General features: G+C 31.7%; 3 protein-coding genes across 3 annotated transcripts in view; 2 read left to right on the top strand and 1 right to left on the bottom strand.

Moving 5' to 3' along the window:
* Positions 1-21,004, top strand: part of LOC129792365 (transient receptor potential cation channel subfamily A member 1) — a 1,125,827-nt gene that overhangs the window by 600,266 nt on the left and 504,557 nt on the right. The gene's annotated exons all lie outside the window — the stretch shown is intronic.
* The window catches only part of LOC129792430 (PIH1 domain-containing protein 2), a 927,269-nt gene that overhangs the window by 401,708 nt on the left and 504,557 nt on the right, over positions 1-21,004 (top strand). The window lies entirely within an intron of this gene.
* Positions 457-19,208, bottom strand: LOC129792413 (putative uncharacterized protein DDB_G0294196). Its single transcript, XM_055831469.1, has 7 exons — positions 18,774-19,208; positions 11,495-11,683; positions 7,673-7,929; positions 7,198-7,365; positions 3,111-3,354; positions 2,631-3,045; positions 457-1,177 (listed from the first exon to the last, which is right to left on the bottom strand). Exons 1-7 carry the CDS (start codon positions 18,864-18,866, stop codon positions 1,089-1,091), a joined length of 1,455 nt encoding a protein of 484 aa, XP_055687444.1. The 5' UTR covers positions 18,867-19,208; the 3' UTR covers positions 457-1,088.

The following is a 21,004-nucleotide window of genomic DNA, read 5'->3' as shown; positions in this document are numbered from 1 at the left end:
CTCAGGTACAATTTTTTTGGGAAAAATGAGGGTCTTTTTGGCTTTTTTAATTGTATATTTTCAAGTTCAATAAGATTTATTATCTGATATTTTCAAAGAATATTAAGTTAGTCTCAAAATGAATAAACTCCTCGAATACATCAAATTTCATCTTGAATATTCATTGCACGTAAGCAGTATTAAAAAAAATTTAAGTAAGACCTATAAAAATATTTTCTCCCGGTGCAATAGTCCAACATTAAAGACATAAAATAATGTTTCAATCAATCAATCACAAAATATGTCGCCAGCATTTCCAATATTGCCCGCCTCAGAGCTCGCCCCACAAAAGCCCCCAACAAAGAGAAATTAAAATATTAACTCAAAGTAATAGTTCGTAAGACTTTTGTAACGCTATGTGGAATTGTAAAAAGAACGAAGAAATAAATTTTTGTAACAAGTAGTGAAAGAAAAGACTTTTTTTTAATAAATCTTTTACTAATATTTTTATTGGGCCCAAAAAATATTACATTTGTTTTATTTTGCATGAAGATCGCCACTTCCTGCAAAGCGATCATCTTTTTTTCACGTAAATTATACAGGTTTGATCACATTTTTTTAAACTACTTTTCAAAGTTAGAGAAAATACACAAAAATATTCACATTGAGAAAGCGCCTTTTTAGCCGTCTTCAGAATCAGTTTTTTCCTTTTTTAGTTAACACATTCTCCATCCAAAAGTGAAGCAATTGTTTTGTTTTTTATGCCAAATGAATCATAAAAAAATACATAAGTAATTATGTGTCGGTGAAGATATACTTAAATATACATTATTTTTTTGTTTTCTTCAGCTACGAGTTATTATTGCTACCACTTGCCACAAAAAATATACGTGAGAGTGAGAAAAATAAATGAAAAACGAAACTTTTGCGCCAATTGTCTCACAAAATTGCAGGAATTTGAAGGAGTTTTTTTTAATTCCATTTTATTTGGGGATCAAAAGTGTTGAAAGTTTTTTTTTGTCACAAAGTAGGATTTGCTGCTGTTGAGAGGAGGTTTTGTTGGTAGGTTGGTCTCCCACATTTTCTTGCGATCATTAACAGTTGACTTCTTAGCAGTTGCAATCGCAAGCACAACGCTTAACACGCTTCTCGCGGTGGAGGACACTGTCGACGGAACGAACAGATCGGGGTTGCACAACTGCAATAATAAGAAAAAACATTTTAATTTAATTTAAAAATCTTCAGAAATATATTTGGGTTTAGCCTCAGGTACCTAAACACCTTAAAAATTAAAACAGTTGAGTTTTTTTTTCCTTCAGAAATCAAAAAGAATCATTTTCATGCAAAAATTTACATGATTTTCAATTGATTTTGAAAAATAATGTCAAACGTTAGAAAAAAAACGTTAACTTTAAAAATGTCAAACTTTAGATAAAAATCCAAGCATTAGCTTTAAATAAATGTCAAAAGCTGCAAAATCTGCTGTTAAAATAACCGTCAAACGTTAGAAATATCAAGCGGTTTATAATTAAACAAATGTCAAAAATTAATGACAATCAGTATAAATTAAACGTCAAATGTTAGGAAAAATGTCAAATTTTTAAAAAATAAACGTCAAACGTTAGAATAGACTTAAAATCGTTAGTGAATACACGTGATGTTTCAAATAAAAATGTTCGACGATGGAACGGCAAACTTTAAAGTAAATGTCAAAAGTTAAAAATAAATGTCAAGAGTTTTGAATAAAAACATCACACGTTAGAAAAGTGACGGCAAAATAGAATTGCGCAAATAAATTGTCAACACTCGTTTTCTAGCTACGCTCCTGCCAATTAAAATTAATAAATTATTTACTGGGTATCACCATTATATTTTGCAATAAGTTGAAGCATCAAAGTGCCCCAAAAGACAAAATAAATCTCAAAAATTGTCCCAGAAACCTTGAATTTCGTACTTGGATGACAACAATACGGCTTTTCATTTCTGCAGGGTCGTCTTAGAGCCGTACCAAGAAATAAGTTTCCTTGCAGAATCCATATAAAGTCATAAATAAAATTTAATTTACATTGAAAAGAAGCTAAAAGTCCGCACAGCATCAAGAATTCCAAAATATTACACGGTTATGAATTTCACGAATTTTTTAAGAGATAGGAAAATCTTAAATTTTTAAGATCTCTGAAGGTATAATACGAAGATTCACTTTAAATGGTTGAAAAGTCAAATTTTGAGCATGAAAATAATTATTATAAAATTAAAGATCATTTTAAAAATTCATTCAATCTTATGGTTGAATTTCTAATGCTTTGATCAAGATATCAAATTCTTGTAATAAATGCAGCAATTAAGATATTTTCAGCGATCATGTCCAAGATCACTGATTCCTGAGAGAGAAAAAGCGTGAAGAGTCCAGTGAAAATGGGCAATTAAGTCAGAAAATTTAGATATTCAGAACTGATAGCACAGACTGAGGGCTATGAGATCATTTTACAAACTCGCGGGGGAAACAGAAAGTTCGGTAATGTCACTTTCGAGATCATGGAGCTACAGAGAGCTTGTTTAGCTTCCGCTAACGATCTCTTTGGCATATCTCATGGCCATCGAGGCGTATGACTTCACGCAGGAAGGTGTTTAGGCTGGTTTATAATACTTACAGTGCGGTCGTTCCTCCTCTTGTGCCTGCTGTGGCTGATCGGTGTTCTCCTGCTGCATCATAGGCACGGGAATTTTAACAGGTTGCAGGAGACTCCTGCCATACCCAATGCGTCCCATCTGGAGGAATTGAGCAGGAACGGGAACCTGCTGCATTGGGACCATTTTGGAGTCTTCCTCCTCGGAGCTTTCAGAGCTATCGTCATCTTCCTCGTTGTTGCCGGACATCTCCTCTTTCAGTTCTTGCTGGATACGTTCCTCAGCCATACGTTGGATGTTCTGGAGATCTTCAGCTGTAATTCCAGCACGATGGAGGGCAACATCTAGGGGGACACGCTGGATTTGTACCTGCTGCTCCTGACCACCCTCACCGAGGAGTTCTCTTGGGATCTGGACGCGCTGGAGCTGAATACGGACCTGCGGGGATTTTTTTATCAATCAAAAACTACTGAAAATCTCAGAGATTAATGCGACGTTCTCACCTCAGGCTGGTATGGACGTGGAGCTTGGACAACATGGATTGGCATAGGTCCCTGTGAGGGCATATTCTGGGGTGGTGGTGGTGGCATCTCGCGCATCAAGGACTGTGGTGGTGGCATATGGTGCATCTGTGGCTGTGGTGGGGGTGGTGGTGGCTGGTTAACGGGCATCTGATGAGCAAAATTAAGCGGAATGGCGTGAATGGGCATCACGACCTGACGAACGGGCTCAGATGGCTCTTCGTTCCTGCAACAAAAAAATCCCAAAATTAATAATTTGCCCAATTTATTCAATAAAATCTCTTTTTATAGAAAGATTTGATTTTTTTTTAAATCTGATTTAAGTAATTTATATTGGCTTTTGCTTCTTTTGCAATAATGCCTCCTTTCTAATTCCCCCTGAAAAAAATTGCTGATTGGCAATATTTTCATGCTTATTACTTAAACTGATAGTCACGTGGTGAATTGCAATATTCTGTTTTGTAAAAAAAAGAGTGTGTTCGTTCAAATTGCAACATTTCGTATTAATTAATTAAACAGAGAGACAGTTTTCCTGGTCAAAAGTAAAGAAAGAGAATTATGTTGCATAAAAGAATATCTTTAAGGTTTAATTACCTTGAAAACTAAAGGCAGAACAAATAATGCACAGCCGGAGATTGGCTGTTTATTATCAAAATGCATTATTTAATATTATTTACTAAAAATTCAGGGAAAAAAATTGAGTACAACTTGATGATTCGGTTTTGTGGAATAAACTAGCGTGGCTTGGGTTGGTTTGGGTTGACTTGGTCTACTCATACATTCGAGAATCATGACACATGCCAAAAATTCATGAAGGCAACCTTCCATAGTTAAACATGCATTTCGGTTGGTTGGGTTAATACATTACATTTTACAAGAATTTCTTTACATTTTTTTTTAATCTACCGTACATATTTCTTTTTTTTTCTTTTTTTTACAATTCTTGTTTATCTCAATCATCTCAATGTATGAATATTTTATCATCTCTCAATATTCATTAACACGTTAAAAATTAGCTACGTAGAATATCTTTTTTTACGCCATATGTAATAAATGCTTCATTTTGTAAAAAGAAAGAAGATTGTTCACAAAAAATCTTTTTTCAACATTAAAATTTTGTCACAAAAATTTACCCGGCCGGTCTATAGTTTACTATTAAAGTTTAATGAAAAAAAAAAGAATTATTTTAATTATTTTTCCGCAAAAAATCTAATTTTCTGTTTTGTGAATTTTCTTTTTGATTTTTTATATTTTATTTTTATTTTTTAAATAAAACTTCTGATGAATCCGGAAATTTTTTGGTTATATTCCGAAAGGAAAATATAAAAACTCTTTAAATATTTTAAGAGTTAATTTTAATTTGCGCATATTAGCCCTATTTGTTGCGCGTCATGAAAATAAATAAATCTTACTTTACATTTTTTTTTATTTTGCTGAAAGGCTAAAAACTCTTCAAAATTCCTTTTATGATATTTCCTGAAGATTAAAATAATATTTTACTGTACCGAATATACATACCTTGTATCCAAAAAATTATTTAAAGTTTTTTATGTACTTAAAAGACTTAAACTAAACCTTAACTTATTGACTTAAGATAATTTTCTAAACAGTTTACATAAGAAAAGCTATTCGTTTATAGTGTGAATAAAATCCAATAATAATGAAAATAGAACATCCAAACTTCGAGTATTGTCTACATTTCCTCCCAATTAATTACATGCGTAGAAATAACAAAAAATTCAATTCTGCTTCGTGCTTTGTGTGTTGTTTTTTATTGCGTTTTCTGTTTAATTATTTTGGCACAGTGAAGAAGAAAATTCTGGCCAATGGATTTTTCATGCACAATTGCGTGAATTTTTCCCAAAGAATGAAAGTCTTCCTCTGGATGTTAATTTTCTCTTGGTACGCGCCTCTTCCTCAACAATGCTTTTGTTACTTTTGCACACAATCTCAAATGAAATTCAATTATTATTTTTTTTTTGTAATTAAACATTAAAACAACACTGAAAGGGGATTGCGTGTCATACCTTTATTGTAGCTTATGTTTAATTGTTGAAGATGCAATGGAAGATTCTTTGAGGGCTAATAATGCAATGAAAGTTATTCGCACATTTTTCAATTTCATTAGCAGAGAATAATATTGAAAAATCGTGAGATTTTAAGTCTTTTTTTTTAATGTGTGGGATCTTTATTAAATTTTGCTAAAGCTTGCCATTTTTTATTTAATCTCAACCACGTGAGACAAAACACTGTGATTTTTCCCACATAGTGCTCACATGAAGAATTCAAATTATCTTATCAAGCAATTTTAAAATGCTTTATAAAAAAGATATTTTATGTGTTTGTAGTTTGGTATTGAAAGTATTTTCAAAAAATGGAAGCAATATTTCAGCAAATTGGCACACAAAATAGCTCCGATGGTCGAAAGAGCATAAAAGAAGCGACAACTTTCAAAACATACATTAACCTATACAATCAGGAATATTCATTTCTTATTTAAATTTATGCCACCACAATATATGAATCATTCTTGCGAAGCGGAGTCAGAGATATTTCCGAAATCTTCACAAAACCGACAAAACCGCGTGACACTGTAGCATAAAATGCAGCAGAAGAGGAAATTTTGCAAGAATATTGTGAAACTATACATATAATATCCTACAAATGGTCAATTTATGAAATCTCCCGCGCGAACAGTGGTCAACTTGTGGTGGAAATTTCCATGGACAATTACAAAATTTTCACACATCATTTGAGACATATTGAAGGGTTAAATAATATATTTTGGCCTCCTAAGCCAAACGTGAAAGGTGTGAAAGTTTCTAAACAGAGACATTTCCTTTTCATGGGTGTGCTCGAGATGAAGCAAAATTGAAATTAAATCTTTAACTTTTCGCTATAATTTTGCGGAAATGAGCTTTATTGTTGTTTACACGGAGACAGCGATGACAAAGCAGTTGAGACATTATTCTGCTTAATCCAATGTATAATTTATTTTAACACGCGCTTTAGTACATCAAATTTATTTTTTTTACACTACGTGCAATAAAATAAATTCATATAAGTTTACCCGGCTGGTCTATAGCTTATGTGTATTATTATTATTATTCCATCAAACCATTCATATTGTATGAATTAAAACTTCTTTTTATGATATTTCATAAAAAAAATGACGATTTTTGGATTTCCGGATCCGCACCCGGTAGGGTCTGTCTCTCTATAAGCAGATTTACATTCACAGGATAATGAATTGTATGTTATATGTTTTTGATTTTTTTTAGTGTTTTGCGAAAATAATTTCCAAGTTTTTACATGATGCATAATTTCCATTGGAATAGAGAAAAATATGAGAAATATCAGCTTTTAAAAATAAGCAAATGTTTGCCCGCCGGGTAATTGTCAAGCTGTAATTACGAGTGTAATTGCGTGGTAATTTATTACAGCGTATAGAAAAATAAATTGTAAAATAACGTCCTATGATGTCCAGCCATTCAAAAATAATTTTAAAAAATTAATATTATTAACATTTTTCCTTCACTTTGGCAATAGCACGATATCGTTTAAAATAAAAAAAATACACAACATAACTAACTTCCTTAACTACCGTACTTTACTGAACGTAATCAAGGGCAGTAACGTGTAGAAAATTAATTGGGAGCCAGGGGGTAGACAAAGCCCTTTTTTACCCGAACACAGCAAATAATGGCGGACGGTTTGCAGAAAAATTAAAGGAAGAAAATGACGTCATTTTATTTCCAAAAAGTGCATCGAAATTTTTAAAATCAGTTTTAGTGCATTAATCTTCGTGAGACACCCCTCAAAAGCTATCAATCGATAGAATATTAAATTATCTATCCAGTGGTGGTGGATTTTTTCAGATTGAAGCATTTTCCTGGGTGTCTCAGCGAGTGATCAGTGAATTCCTATGGAAATAGAGTTTTTGTCTACCCCCTGTTGGGAGCAATTTTCTTTTTCTTTTCATATCTTTCACTGCCTCAGTGAAGGGTTAAATTATATTGGAATATTAGTGGGTGGGATGGTGTATACTTAATAATTTGAATAAACTCACACTTGACTTGTTCCACTTTCGCAAAAGATGGCCATTCTCTCGCCCGTTATTCTCTGCTTCTTAGGATCGCTGGAGATGTTAAGTCCAAATGGCAATTGCATTGTCTTTGCTGGTGAATCCACAAATTCCTCAGAACGACGGCGCTCCACCACGCAATTCATGCGAGATCTGCAATAAAATAAGACATATTGCATTGAAATTTTACAGAATATTTAAACATCAAAATGAGCGAAAGTAGTTTATATCAATTAAAAGATAAATTTAAAAAAAAACTTTATGAAATACTTTGATAAAAAGGCCCCAAAAAATGAGGGATTTGATGCTAAGAGCAGGGCGACGGTATTTGAAGATGAATTGAAGGAAATTCGAATTTTAGGATTTTCGCTTAAGGACTTTCCTTCACTTAAGCTGTTTTGTCTAATCACCAAAAAATGCGATCTTTTTCATAATTTTCAATAGAAAGCGCCTAACTTACTTTTGGTTGCCTTCCATAAGAGCATTGGTGAGGTCATTGAGATCAAACTCTAGAGGCAGTCTTATCTGAAGACGATTAATGTCACCACTTTCATTGCTGTCGGATTCGCTCTCGGAATCAGATGCGGAAGTTGTTGGAACGGATTCAGCATCAGGATCCTCCTTGCCATTTGGTGAGGAATACTTTTCATCATTCTGCAGGCTATTCTCTTTGTACGATGAGGATTGTGCCTGGAGAGCTTCGGCTTTCGGGAGATCCTAGAAAAATTAAATGAATTTTTGTTGTATGTTGGAAAATCGTTTAAAGAACTCTCAACAGAAAGAGAGAATTTTTTTAATTTAATTATCTTCGTTTTATTTTTGTAAATACAACTCTACTGTAATTGATAGAGGAGTCAGTTCGTATTCCAAAGGTAATAGATTTGAGTACGAAACCAACAAAAATCATGATGATTTGATTGATACATCCTCATCATTAAAAATGCCCTGACGTTAAGTACTACGAAAGCCCCCTAATACCTATTTAAATATCCACAACATAATATTAATTTCTTATTTATAAATACAATTTTTTTTCATATAAACAACTGATTAAATACGTTTGTTTGTTTTGAAAAGATTTTTTTTCCTAATTAATTTTCTTATGATGAAATATCCACATAACAGTGATAAAAAAAATTGAAATTAAAAAAAAGTCTGTTTAAAAACACTGGTAATGACTTGAATGAATAAATAATAAATCAGACAAATATGGATTATTCAGCTGAAATAATACAAAGTTATTAATGTTTTTATTTGTACTTATTTGTGTAAAATGTTTGTTAAACAGATTTTAAAACGAGGCTGCTTTTCTGTATTTAAAAGGAATCTAGGCATTGTTACATGGAAAAAATTTTCAAATGATGGAATTATCGGGGCAAAGTTTTTGAGCAAATTTTGCCGTCTTTCCCTTTGGAGTCTCTTTTCAAATATTAATTCCTTAAAATGTGTCTCGATTATTTCCTCGAATGAGGAATTTTCCACACAACAATAACAAACAATTCTCAAGAAAAAATTGTTTGAAGACCGTCGTGCATTTTTAAACCACAAAAATCATAATTTTGCAAAAATGAGTTTAAAAAAAATCCTTAAAATAAGCAGGGAAAACCTTTGAAATTTAGTGAAAAAACGCGTACTTTCCCGAAATATTCCCGTTGGAAAAAGCTCAGCAAAGGTTTCAAATTGCCATACCACTTGCATGCCAAAAATTACATAGAGAAATTTGTACACAGATGCACAATTAATTGCTGAGAAGGGGGTAAAAATTTAATTTAGTCTCTCTCTATAATTAAATTCATGATGTATAATGTGAAATTATTATCGGATTTTGTGCCTCGTAAGCAATCTCTCACTGAAAGCACATTCGCGTGAATGCTGTAAGCTCCACAGAAACGAGGGAAAAAACGATGCTGACTTTTTGTGCAAAATAGGTACATTATATAGCTACATTGAATAATCACATAAAATGTATATATACACGGTAAACACACATATATATGTATTTTCTGGAGAAGATTCAACAGTGGTACATTATGGTCATTTTAATGAAAAAATTCAACAATTTCGTCACGGGGATTGGATTTAACTTTTTTTTTCTATAGCTTATTTAGATAATATCTCGTGTATTTAGCATCTCTCGATGCTAAAATTGATTGTTTTGCACCACACGGATTTTCTTTTTTTTTTGTTATTTTGCATCGCAATACAGGAAGAAGCACAACATCGCGCGCTGAAAAGCTCCTCCCGTTTCTCGGAATTTTTTTTATTTCAATATTCACGCAACACTGTGTAGAATCTTTCTCTCCACTCTCTCAATTTATTACAACACTGTTGTGTGAGTTTTTATTTCGTTTTTTTTTCAGCATGCTTCTTCCAAAAGGTCATTGGGGTCAACGTGACCTTAACAGCCTCGCGAAATTGCAAAAACACGGATTCGATAAAAAAAAATGTTATAAATGAAGGAAAGGGGTTTTTGTTTTCAAGCGAGAGGCAAGAAACAATGATTACCCTACATTGCTTAATTTAGCTCTTTTAGCTCGATATGGAAGCTATCTTAAAAAAAAATGAGAAATTATGCCAACATTTGTTTCTATATGAGTGGAATAATCATGCGTATTGAATTTTAAATGATTAAACTGGATCTCTGGTGTGAATTTGGTGTCAAATTTAATGCCCAATATTTGTCACTGAAAATGCTTTCTGTACTATATTCGATTTAAAGGAGGTTATTCATTTTGAGGAATTCCATCTATCTAGGTATTCTATCTATCTATATCAATCAGATTAAGAAAATTTTAATTTCTCACTGAAATCTGCTGAGAAAAATTTAGCCCAGATATCTTAAAATTTGACATAAAAAGTTTTTAAACACTTTAAGCAAATCTATCGATTTTTATGAAAAGAAAATTAAAAGTTTTTGTGTCTAATATGTTATACGACCGAAGTATATGATTAAATACTTCACTTGCCACCGACAGACAGACCATTCAGCTTTATTTATTAAGATACTTGGGCAAATTTAGGTTAAAAAGTACTTGAAAATGCAAAAGTCACGCCCCCATCGTAATTCATTATTTTTCTCTATAAAAGCATAAAACATAAGCATCGGGATTTTTTTTTATTATGATTTATTATTTTCAAAATAAAATAAAACATTTGAATCACTGATGTGGATATTTTTCTGCATTTTATGAGGAATGTGAAATACCAACAAAAAGAATTACAATAGGGGCGTGTCTTTTGCATTATTGGGCAAATTTTCTGTTGCTGATTCTGGTGAAAAAAGAACGTCAATATTTGAATTTTCATCGATGCTTTCCGACCTCTTACCAACTTTAATTTACCTAGCTTTATCGAATAATGTGATGATAGGCTCAAAATGAATAATCTCCTTTATTTTATCAACATTTAATGTTTAAAATCATTTTAGAGAGTCAATAATGGGATTTTAATCAAATTTTGTTAGATGTTTAGAGATGTTTGGACTTATATAAAATTCTTTAACTAAAATTGAAGTTCATAATTTCAAGAACTTTCAATTTTCCTCATATTAAGGCTAGAAAATTAATGAAAAATATATTTTTTAAGTTCGAAAATACTCTATAAAAACACGGATAGAAGACTTCATAGTTTGAATTGAATGTGTGAATTCAGACGCCTTAATTACTCTAAAGATTTTTTAACTACAAGCACGTGCTAGAATTAATGACGTAGATACAAAGAAGTAAAGTCTTTTTAGTACCTTCTTACTCAAGTGCTTGGAAATTTCTAATTGTCTTCTTTATTCATAAAATTTTATTATATGACGCGGCAATAGTTTTTATTCTCAAGTTTATTCTTCTTTTAAGTCATTTAATGACCCCCTATGAAAGATTTAGAATATTTCGTAAAATAAAAAAAAATAGAAACATTTATCAATTTAATGTTTTTGGTAGCATCAGCTTATTTTCGATTGAGTATATCGTTAGAGCAAATCCAAAATAATATTTAAGTGATCGTGGGAAAATAATATTATATTTCTCAAGATTGTAAATGTCGTAAGATAAATACTTTTGGCTCAATCTCCGTGCACACATCTTCTGTATTTTCTCTGAGAGAATATTTTCCATCAATTTACAGAAAAAAGCACGATCGTGCCATTTGAATTAACGTGATTATTAAACTCAAAAAAATCATTAGTAAATTTTTTTAAAAATTATTATTTATCCATTAAAAGAATGATAAATAGTCATATCAACTGACTGATTATGATTTTTTTTGGTAAAAAATCATCAAAAATACTCACTTGGAGTGTTTCCAGCATAAGTTCCTTCTCGAGAACAGAGTCCAGTGTCTGCATTTGATCGCACGAAGCCTTCGCTTGAAGGTAAGCGGAGGCCAGCACGAAGAATCCGATGATGAAAGACGATGCAATTACCGTCATTGCAATAATTTTTGCAATTTGAACAGAGCTGGATTGGCGCATTTTGTATGCCTGCAATAGAAAATGCGGGGAGACTTGTGAGTTATACTTTCTATTCTTCCATACATCTTTCCTCCGTACCTAATAATTAATTTTCTTCATTCTATTTTTACTCTCACTCATATTATTAATTTTCTTTCAATTTATTTTATATTATACTCTCTTTCTTCTCTTGCTTCTTCTTTCACCCAATGCAATCCCACAAAATGCTCATTTGCTTCACCTCCATTTGGAACTTGACTGATTGTTGAGTGAAAAATCGCGAGAACTGAGTAATAGTAAATGGTCTTTCCTTTCCGGAATAGTGAGAAAGAATTAGCATAACTTTAATGTAACAAAAAAAGAATCAACCACGATTGGCTAGAAGTGACCCAATTTACCTCATTTGCACATTCTAGAACGGTTCTTTGGGTACATTGGCACAGAGATAAGATAAATTCTCGACATTGCTTTGAAAATCTCACATGGAGAATTTCCCATGCTTAAGCAATTTTCATCATATTGAAAAAAAAGCCACCCAAAGAAACTAAAAGCGACATTTATTGTATGGAGAAAAAAAACCTCGCGCGCTTGTTAAAAATGTCTGTGTGAATACAAAATGAATATATAAAATTTCCAAGAGTGAGGTACACTCTCAAAAAAACGAGGTCAAATTAGAATGGATTGTTTGTATGTAGCATCCAATACAGCAGCAAAAATGGCTGATTTTTCTGCAGGGTGATCACGAGATTTTCCTCAAGAGGAAATGGAAAATTACTCCACAAGCGAAAAGAAATTACATTTGCGGGAGTTTTACTTGTGGAGTTTGATTTCTACTAAACTTTGGTATGTACATACATATATCTAGGTATCCAAATTGACCTCCAAAGACGTGGGAAGTCCACAAACCATACAAACTGTTGACGAATGCATTTAACATGTTGTGCTGAATTTCTTAAAGAACAACATGAGAATACTTATCGTATAATTGTGCTAATTTTAAGGAACTTGTTTGAATATTTTTTGGGGGAAAATGTGAAGGTTAAAATGTTAAACAGTGGACACTAAATGAATGATTTTAGTCAGCAAGTTTTTATGTTTAGTCAGTTTTATAAATTGTTTAAAAAATATTTCTTCTATTTGAATTTTCTTTTGTGATTAGCTAGAAAAATGTAGTAAATATTTAACTAAAATTTCAATCAATTACGTCACAGATGAAATTGATTGGGAATTGTTTCTTAATTGCATTCAAAAAATATCTAAACCTTATTTTTGCCATCCAGCTGAAAGTTTAAATATTTCATCACGATTTTGAGTCCCAATTTAGTAGAATCATTAAGGTAAAATTGTAGTTTATGATTCTTTAAATGTATGAAACACGCACATTTATGTTTCATTGGTCAATTGTAACAATGTACTTTGAAACATTTGCGCAAATGTTTTATTCTTTTAAAGAAACAAAAATACAGTAATATATTTTTTTCCATTTTTAAATTTAAAAAAAAAATGAAAATTGTACTTCTAAAATTTTTTGAATCGCACCAATTTTCCTTTGAATTTTTAATATCACACGGTAATGATAAAAATTCTGCAATACGGTTAAATGTCGCAATAATATCCCAAGAAAAAGAAAGTCCGTGACACCCTCTATTTATATACAAGTATAACATACATCTGTATGTATACATAGTACGTTGTTTAAATCACATGACTGAGAAAGGTTGTTGAACATTAAAAAAAAAGTTTAACATGTAAAATATAGTGGCAAAATCCGTCATATAAAAAAAACTCTCTTTCAGCATTATGTTCGTTTTTTTATGTTGATTTGCAGATATTTAAAAACGCGCACGAAAGAGCAGAGATAAAAAAAAACTCGATGGAACATCCGTAATTTCGATATATATCCCCCCTGCTCGCCCCGAACTTTTCTGATGTGATATTCTGTCGCGTTTTTATGTCGTCAATAGTGCATCATCAGCATTTATATGCTAAAAACTCGTGTGGATAGGTAATAAAAATTTCAACTTTTCACGGAAAAAACTTGTTTTCTAGTATTACTTAATTTTTTTAACACATGCTCAATAAGTTCTTTTTCTCTTGTTAATTTTCACTCAAGGAGGAATAGAATAACGAAATTGTTTTCCATCACAAAATCACCTTGAGGGAAAATTAACGAGATCTCTTTGGTTTGTGACTCTTGTGCGCACAAAACTCCATACCAATTCATGCTCACCTAGTTCTAATGACCGCTAATGAACTTATCATTGTTTTTCTTTTATTTTACTTCTTCGTTTCTCTTGTTTTTTTTTCACCACTTGTTTGTGACCAAAATGCGCAAATGGTCAGATGAAAAAGATATTTCTTTCAATGTCCATTTGTAAGGTAATTGCTTTTGTATGATGAAAAAAAAATTTCACCTCGCTCCAAAAAGTTGAAAAAAAAAATTAAAAAAGAAATATATATTTTTGGAGATATACAATGTAATGTTAAAGGAGTCTAGTCAAATTCGTGTTATTGCCTCCTTGAAGGAAGCTCATAGGACACGTGAATAGAAGATAAAAGAAAAATCAGAGTTTCTTCTGTTTTAAAAATAAAATTCCCCTTTTTCGAATAAAAATTTTTGGGGTCGATTCTGTCAAAAATCTTTTCTTTTCTTACAATGTAAAAGTTATTGCAAGATTTTGACAGTTGAGGTTTTTGAAAACGTTCTGCTGTAGTTCCATAAAAGATGAAGGAATTGTTGTTCCAGAAAACAGTTCGAAAGACACTAAAAGAGCCCTAAAAATTATGTTTTCCTTAAAAACACGATTAAAGAAAGAAACAAAAACTGTCAAAATCTTGTACGAAAAAATTATAAGAAAAGAAAAGATTTTTATCAGAATCCACCCTTTTCTTTTTTTTAAAATTATTTCCTATCTTTCTTTTTTTTGCAAAAGAGGCTGAGAATTCTGCAAAAAAATTTCTAAAGTTCGTTCTCCGGTATTCCCTCTCTCGGAACAATGAATTAAAATAAAATTAAATAAACAATTATCTCAACAACTGCGCCCAAAAGTGATTCGGAGAAAGACTTTGATGGCATTGTAATGGTGCGTCACTGTACAAACAACAACGAACATACTTTATTGTTGAGAAAAAAAAAAGATTTTTACAAAAGAAGTAAATTTGCATACAAAAGCCTTCCATGTCAGTGTAAGAAATTCGGGTCGAGTTCGTCTCTTCACTCCAATTGATGTCTTTTCCCTAACGAGATTTACCTTCGGACGCTTCTAATAAATTTTCCGCATACAGCAACTCTCAATCACAACCAAAATCTCAAAATATACTGCACATAATTTTTTTTGCCATCAACCAATAGCAAAAATACCACAATTTTCCCACAGTGTGAGAAAAATGCAAATGAGAAATTGCATAATGTGCTGATGTGGAATTTTTACCTGGTTTTTTCTTCATATGCCCATTCCTCCCAAGTCTGGTGGTTATAATTTATGTAAAAACAGGAAGAAGGAAATTACCATTGATATCGGAAATGTTAGATAAACTAATATTCTTCACTGTATGTTCACACACAAACGACTCATTTCCAACCAAAGATATAAAATAGCTTTTGATTTTTTTCCACTTTTCGTGCCCATTTTCTCACTGCATTGCACATTGGGCCCTCTTCGTCCGACTAATTAAGCTCACAGCTATTGAGTTTGACGCTCTTTTCTCCTACCCATTTCAAGAAATGAATTTAAAGAAAAAAAAAAATAATGTCGAAAACAATGAATGAATAGCATTTGATTGTTGAATTGTTTTCTCGCCTTCGCGTAAGGAGAGAAGTTGAAGTTGAAGTATGAAAAAAAATGAAACTCACAAACTTTCCACCATGGAGAGCAAAGAAAAAACTGTCTTGCACATTTGCACGTCGCGTCATCTTCCTAAATTGATGGATGGCGCAATTAGTACGAAAAAAACAAGCTTTATTGGGGAGAGAAATCTTCAGTAGATTTGCAAGTAAAAGAGATGCATTCGAAGACGTGCATTCTCTTTGCTGCACCGTTAATTGCATAATCCCTTCCATATTTATACACCAAGTCGCGATGACTAAATTCACGGATCTGTGCAAGATGAAAGAGATGCATGAACATTTCAAAATCCAACCAACATTCACTCAGAGATCGTGGCTAGAATGAATTTATCTAACTTTTGCCACTTTTGCAGGTAAAATTCATGAGCAAATGCTTCTATATATGATTGAAAACTCCCCAGATAATGGGCAGAGTCGTTATTGGAGTTAGATCAACAAAAATATGTTTATTCTATGGCATCAATGGCACTACCATAATTATGTTATTGTGTCGGCTTGAGATTTTTGCTATTTTAGCAGGTAAAAATGTTTATTTTGGTACTTAGATCGTCTTATTAAATGGGGAGTGTGGAAAATAATATTTAGGATTATCGTAACTAAGAATTTTAGAGGTTTTGAATCATATCCTTTCTCCAAATTAACTTTACATCAAAATTCCACCACGTTAGAGATATAGAAAGAGAGATAGAAAGACTCCTTTTGAATCATTAGCCAATCAGAGATCTTTCCGTTCTAAAATAGATTCTTCTTCTTATACATTTATGTTTCAATATTCTATTCTTTTTTTTTTTTGAAAATAGTGATTCTGTTCTGCAAAAAGTATCTTTTCAGTCAAATTTATCTTTTTTAAATAATTAAATTCATCCTAGACAAATTCTATAATATTTTACCTTTTTATAGTACAAAATAAACAAAATTTTATTTTAAACAGCTTTAAAGATTTTTAGAGATCCAAGTACCTATTACACACTTTCCTATAAAGTTCATAACGTTTATAACCTGTTTAAGATAAAATTGTGAAGATATCTTGAATCTATAATAAATTATAGTTCTTATAGTTATTTTATAGCAAGTGTGTAGTTTTTTCATTACTCTTAAACAGGTGAAAAATATACCTCCTAAAATTAGTGCAAAATTGCTAGATTTTCTTTGGAGTTTTATTAAAAAACCGAAATGAAAAAATTAAATAATTTTTATAGTTGTAAATGTGTCTTGGCTATGACATCATACACATTTTATCTTTTGCTGTGAATCTTTACAATTCTTTATTTGTTACCACAAAAAAGCTTCAGAATTGGGGAATTATAAGAACAGAAATGCTTTCTCAAAGATTCAAGTTAATGTTTCATTTTTTCAAATTCTATCTTTTTATTTATATTTTTTTTAAATTTCAATTTTTTTTTTTAATCTACCACCTGTTTTATCCGCTCGAAAAATTCTTTTTTAATTCGACTGACTTAACATTAAAGTGATTAAAAGTTTATTTAAAAATATCTTTTCAAATTAGTTTCCAAATTATTCTATAAAAACGAAGTGATCCTCAGAAGTGAACGACGTAAAATTTTTAAGATCTTTACGTCTATCTTAAAACGTTTAGAATAGGTCAAACTTTGTACTAGAATTCATCAAAATCGTAAATTATTTTATAACATTACATTCCGTAGATTCACATTTTAATATCACCAAAAATAGTCAAAATCTTAAAGGTGCCATAAAACCAACATTTCAGCCATTTCAACCATAATCTTACATAAAATAAAATCCATTAAATAAGTCTGGCGAACTTTTTGCAATTTGATGCTTTTGATCAAAGTGTGGTTCATAAAATTAAATTTTATTTCTTTTATGTAGAAAACTATTAAAATATTTTTAATTGAGCCTCACATTGCTGTAATAGTTCCAAGAAGATATTGCTTTTTTGGCTTCTTCTCTAAATAAAAGAAAAACTCACAAAGTTGTGCATCCTACATTGTTCAAAATAATGAGATATTTTTCTCTGGCAAAAATTCATAATATTTTGAGCATTTAACATAAAAACATTGTCATGATAAAATATTATTTATGCGTCTGTTAGACAAAAAAAAAAGAAATATGAAATGTTGAACTTTTTACTGTATTTTCCTCTTGAAAAAAATCTCCAAACGTGCAATTTATATTTTGAAGTCTTTTGTGTGCACAAGGTTGGGGTTTAACCTCCATATATTGAGATTTGAAAGGCTGCCCCGTGCTTTTCTCACTTTTTTTTAAGCTTTGTAAGAATAAATTGAGAAGATTTAATGAAAGGTGGAAATTTTTATATTTAGTTGATCTCTTTTTGTGGTTTAGAGATTGAATTGAATGATGGCACGTTGTGGGATCAACGTATTATTTTAATTTGCACAAAATTCTCCCACAAAACCTCAAAAAAACAAGTGATGGGGAGATTGGAAAATTCCGATATTATGATTAAATTTATTGACGTACTATGTATGTATCTGATGTATCTACTATGTAGCTTCCAAAGCATTATATTGAAATTTTCATTTGTAAAACTGTGTGTAGAAATATTACTAAAAAGATCTCTTTTGTGACTTTCAATGAGACATTTTGCGATTTCTTCTAACTTTCCTTTCGTCTTTTTTCTCTATCTTTCTTACCGCGACTTTTCAAACTTCATTAACTCATATATAATGTATGTTGTATGCTTATGTATGTAACGTACAGTACATGAATACTAGAGAGAGAGAGAAAAAGTGTATGTGCACGTACATAAATAGATGAAATATTATATAGAAAAAGTGAAAGTTGAATGCATTTTACTTATACAACGAATAAATAATATGAAAGCAATCACGAGAAAAAGATCTTTGAGCGCGATGGCTCGAAGATGGTCATATGAGGTTGAGGAGGCAGCAGAGGAGACGTTTTGTTTGAGAAGGTGTGTTGAGATCGTGAAGATGAGCTCTCTCTCCATTGAAACGTAGCAGAAAAACACGATATAATAATTAAATTGCGCTTTTTTTACCTTCGCGCCCAATAAATTTTCATCCATACAATTTTGCTGTTTATTTCAAATTGCTTGCCATGTTTTGAGAGGCTCGCTTTTTTTGTACCATCGCATCTGTGATGCAATAATTCACGATTATGCAATTTAATGAAGAAACAAACACACTAATTCATCGTATCATTGAGGGATGATGGTGATGTGAAATTGCATTGCAAGAGATTGAAGAGGAAATGCAAAGAGGCACAAATTTACGTGATTTTCAGTGAATAATCAGTTAAGTTACTTACAGGAGGTGCCTCTGATGCTGTACTATAAACTTCACTGGCCGCGTATTCTGGCTTCATTTGGACTGTTGCAATGGATTCAGGATCCTTTTCCATAATTTCCTTCTTAATTCCTCCCACACAGACACTTGACGATAGCGAAAAGTTCCGAAAAAGTTCTCAAAATTCTTTAATAAAAAAAAAGTTATTTTCAAAACACTTTTTCACAGCACAAAATTTCTTTTTAAAAAATCTATTTAAAAATTTTGCCACTAAAAATCACACAAAAAAGCCGATGAAAAATGAAATAAATTTTTATTGAGGGGGAGGAAGAAAATTCACGGAGAATGCGTCTCGAGTACTAAACAGTCGAGAAGCGTCTGAGGTGGAAGCTCTCAGTGTGAAGCACTGAAAGGCATTCTCCCGCTTTTCTTTCATGTTGTGGTGGGAGACTCTCCCGCCAGTTCTCACAAAAGCTTTTATTTATGATATTTTTTTTCGGTGAAAAACATCGCAGTGTTGGTACGCACACGAGCATAACTCCCGTGTGTATATTTGTCCACATATGAGGCGCGTAGTGGAGATAATTTGAATTTAATCGCTTCTGTTCACTCAAAATTGCCGGTCAAATTACCACCACCATGAAGAGAAAAATCAGAAAAAGCAGAAATTGTCCAATTCTTGCCAAAAAAGAAATTTCTATTGAAAATTTTTATAATTTTCCTTTTTTTTTCTTTCGTGGTAACCGCGAAATTGTCACTTGAGACTCCCACACAATGGATGGTCAAACAAATCATCTTTCATGTGCTTCACTCTCAAGATGCACTTTCGAATTTCAATGAAGGAGGAATAAGTATACCTCTCGAGTCAATGTAAACCATATTTTGCCGCACATATAAAGTGCGGTGAGTGCGGCTTAAGAAAGTGCTAAAAGCTTTCAAAATGTAGATTTTCAATACGTAAAAAACTATTTTAAATTGAAATTTGGTTTATAATGTTTTTAAAATGATTTTGCAATGCCACAAAATGTTAGAAACATCAAAAATACAAGACAATTTTCTAAAATTAAAACAAAGATTTCAACCCGGATTTAATCTAGAAAATTTTATTCTTATACTCTTACAATTTTAAATCTTTTTACGCGTAAATTCAAGAATATTTGTTGAGAATTCGTCACTTGTCGCTTTTTAGCGTATCTGCTTTTTCACTTTACTGGGAAGACAATTTTTGTGTTCACTCTCATTTTTATCAAATATGACCCCTGAATGCCGTATTTCTTGGTACAAAATCACATATTAATGGGTTTATTAAGAAACTTATAGTGATGCCCAGATTCCACATAATGCTGATAAACTTAATTGAAAAAAAGTTTGTTATATTATTTTATTTAAAAAAAACTTGTTTTTAAAACCATCTGTTCATCATATGGGATAAACTGTGTTAGGGATTGCATCTACCTTTTTCCTTACTTAAATTCGAACTATTAAATTTTATTTTGAGTTTCTGCTCATACTGGCTAGGGATTTTATTTGGATGGCTTGAGAGATCGAGTGATGTCCATTGGCGTTTTCGCATTATAAGACTTTCGCTGTCTAACTTTTCATGGCCAGGTTGTTTCAATCTCTAGTAGCATAAAAAATGTTCTAGAAACCGTTTAGAAATTTTTGTTTAGCAATATTTTGAAAAGTTAATCTTTTGTTTTTTTTTTTTAAATATAGTTTGGTTGATATTTCTTTCTTCTCTTTTTTTTAAATACCTCCAAAACTTTTTCATATTCTACATTAATACCCTGGCTATTACTCGTGTACCGAAAAATACATCAGTTTTCGGAAAATAAAACTTTCAATACACGAGCTATAATCAGGGTATAATGATCCAGTGAATAATAATAATATTTAGAAGTTCAAGACCGTTGAGGTGATTTCCACTGGTGATGCTCCTCAAATAAGTTTTCAGTCGTCTGAGGGATGAAAATATTCTTTCATCTGAGACTCTGACACGGGCAGTTACAGAAATCTTAAGACATCGATGGATTGAAGGAAATAAGTGTTCAATGTTCATATATATTGTGTAGTAATATAGGTTACTTTTGGATAATTTGAGGTAAAAGTTAGCACAGACTTGTCGCCCAAAATTGCGTTAAAATCTAACTATTTAATATAATTCATCGTGTAGTTTATTTGGAATACAGGAAGTAAGTGTGACATTCTGTAAAAAGGTAAACAATTCAATTTAGAGATTGAGGCGCCCTCTGG

Source organism: Lutzomyia longipalpis, chromosome 3 (genome assembly GCF_024334085.1).
Source record: "Lutzomyia longipalpis isolate SR_M1_2022 chromosome 3, ASM2433408v1".
Classification (NCBI taxonomy): Eukaryota; Metazoa; Arthropoda; class Insecta; order Diptera; family Psychodidae; genus Lutzomyia; species Lutzomyia longipalpis.
The sequence above is the reverse complement of the archived record's forward strand: the minus strand, read 5'-3'. Positions and strand labels throughout refer to the sequence as shown.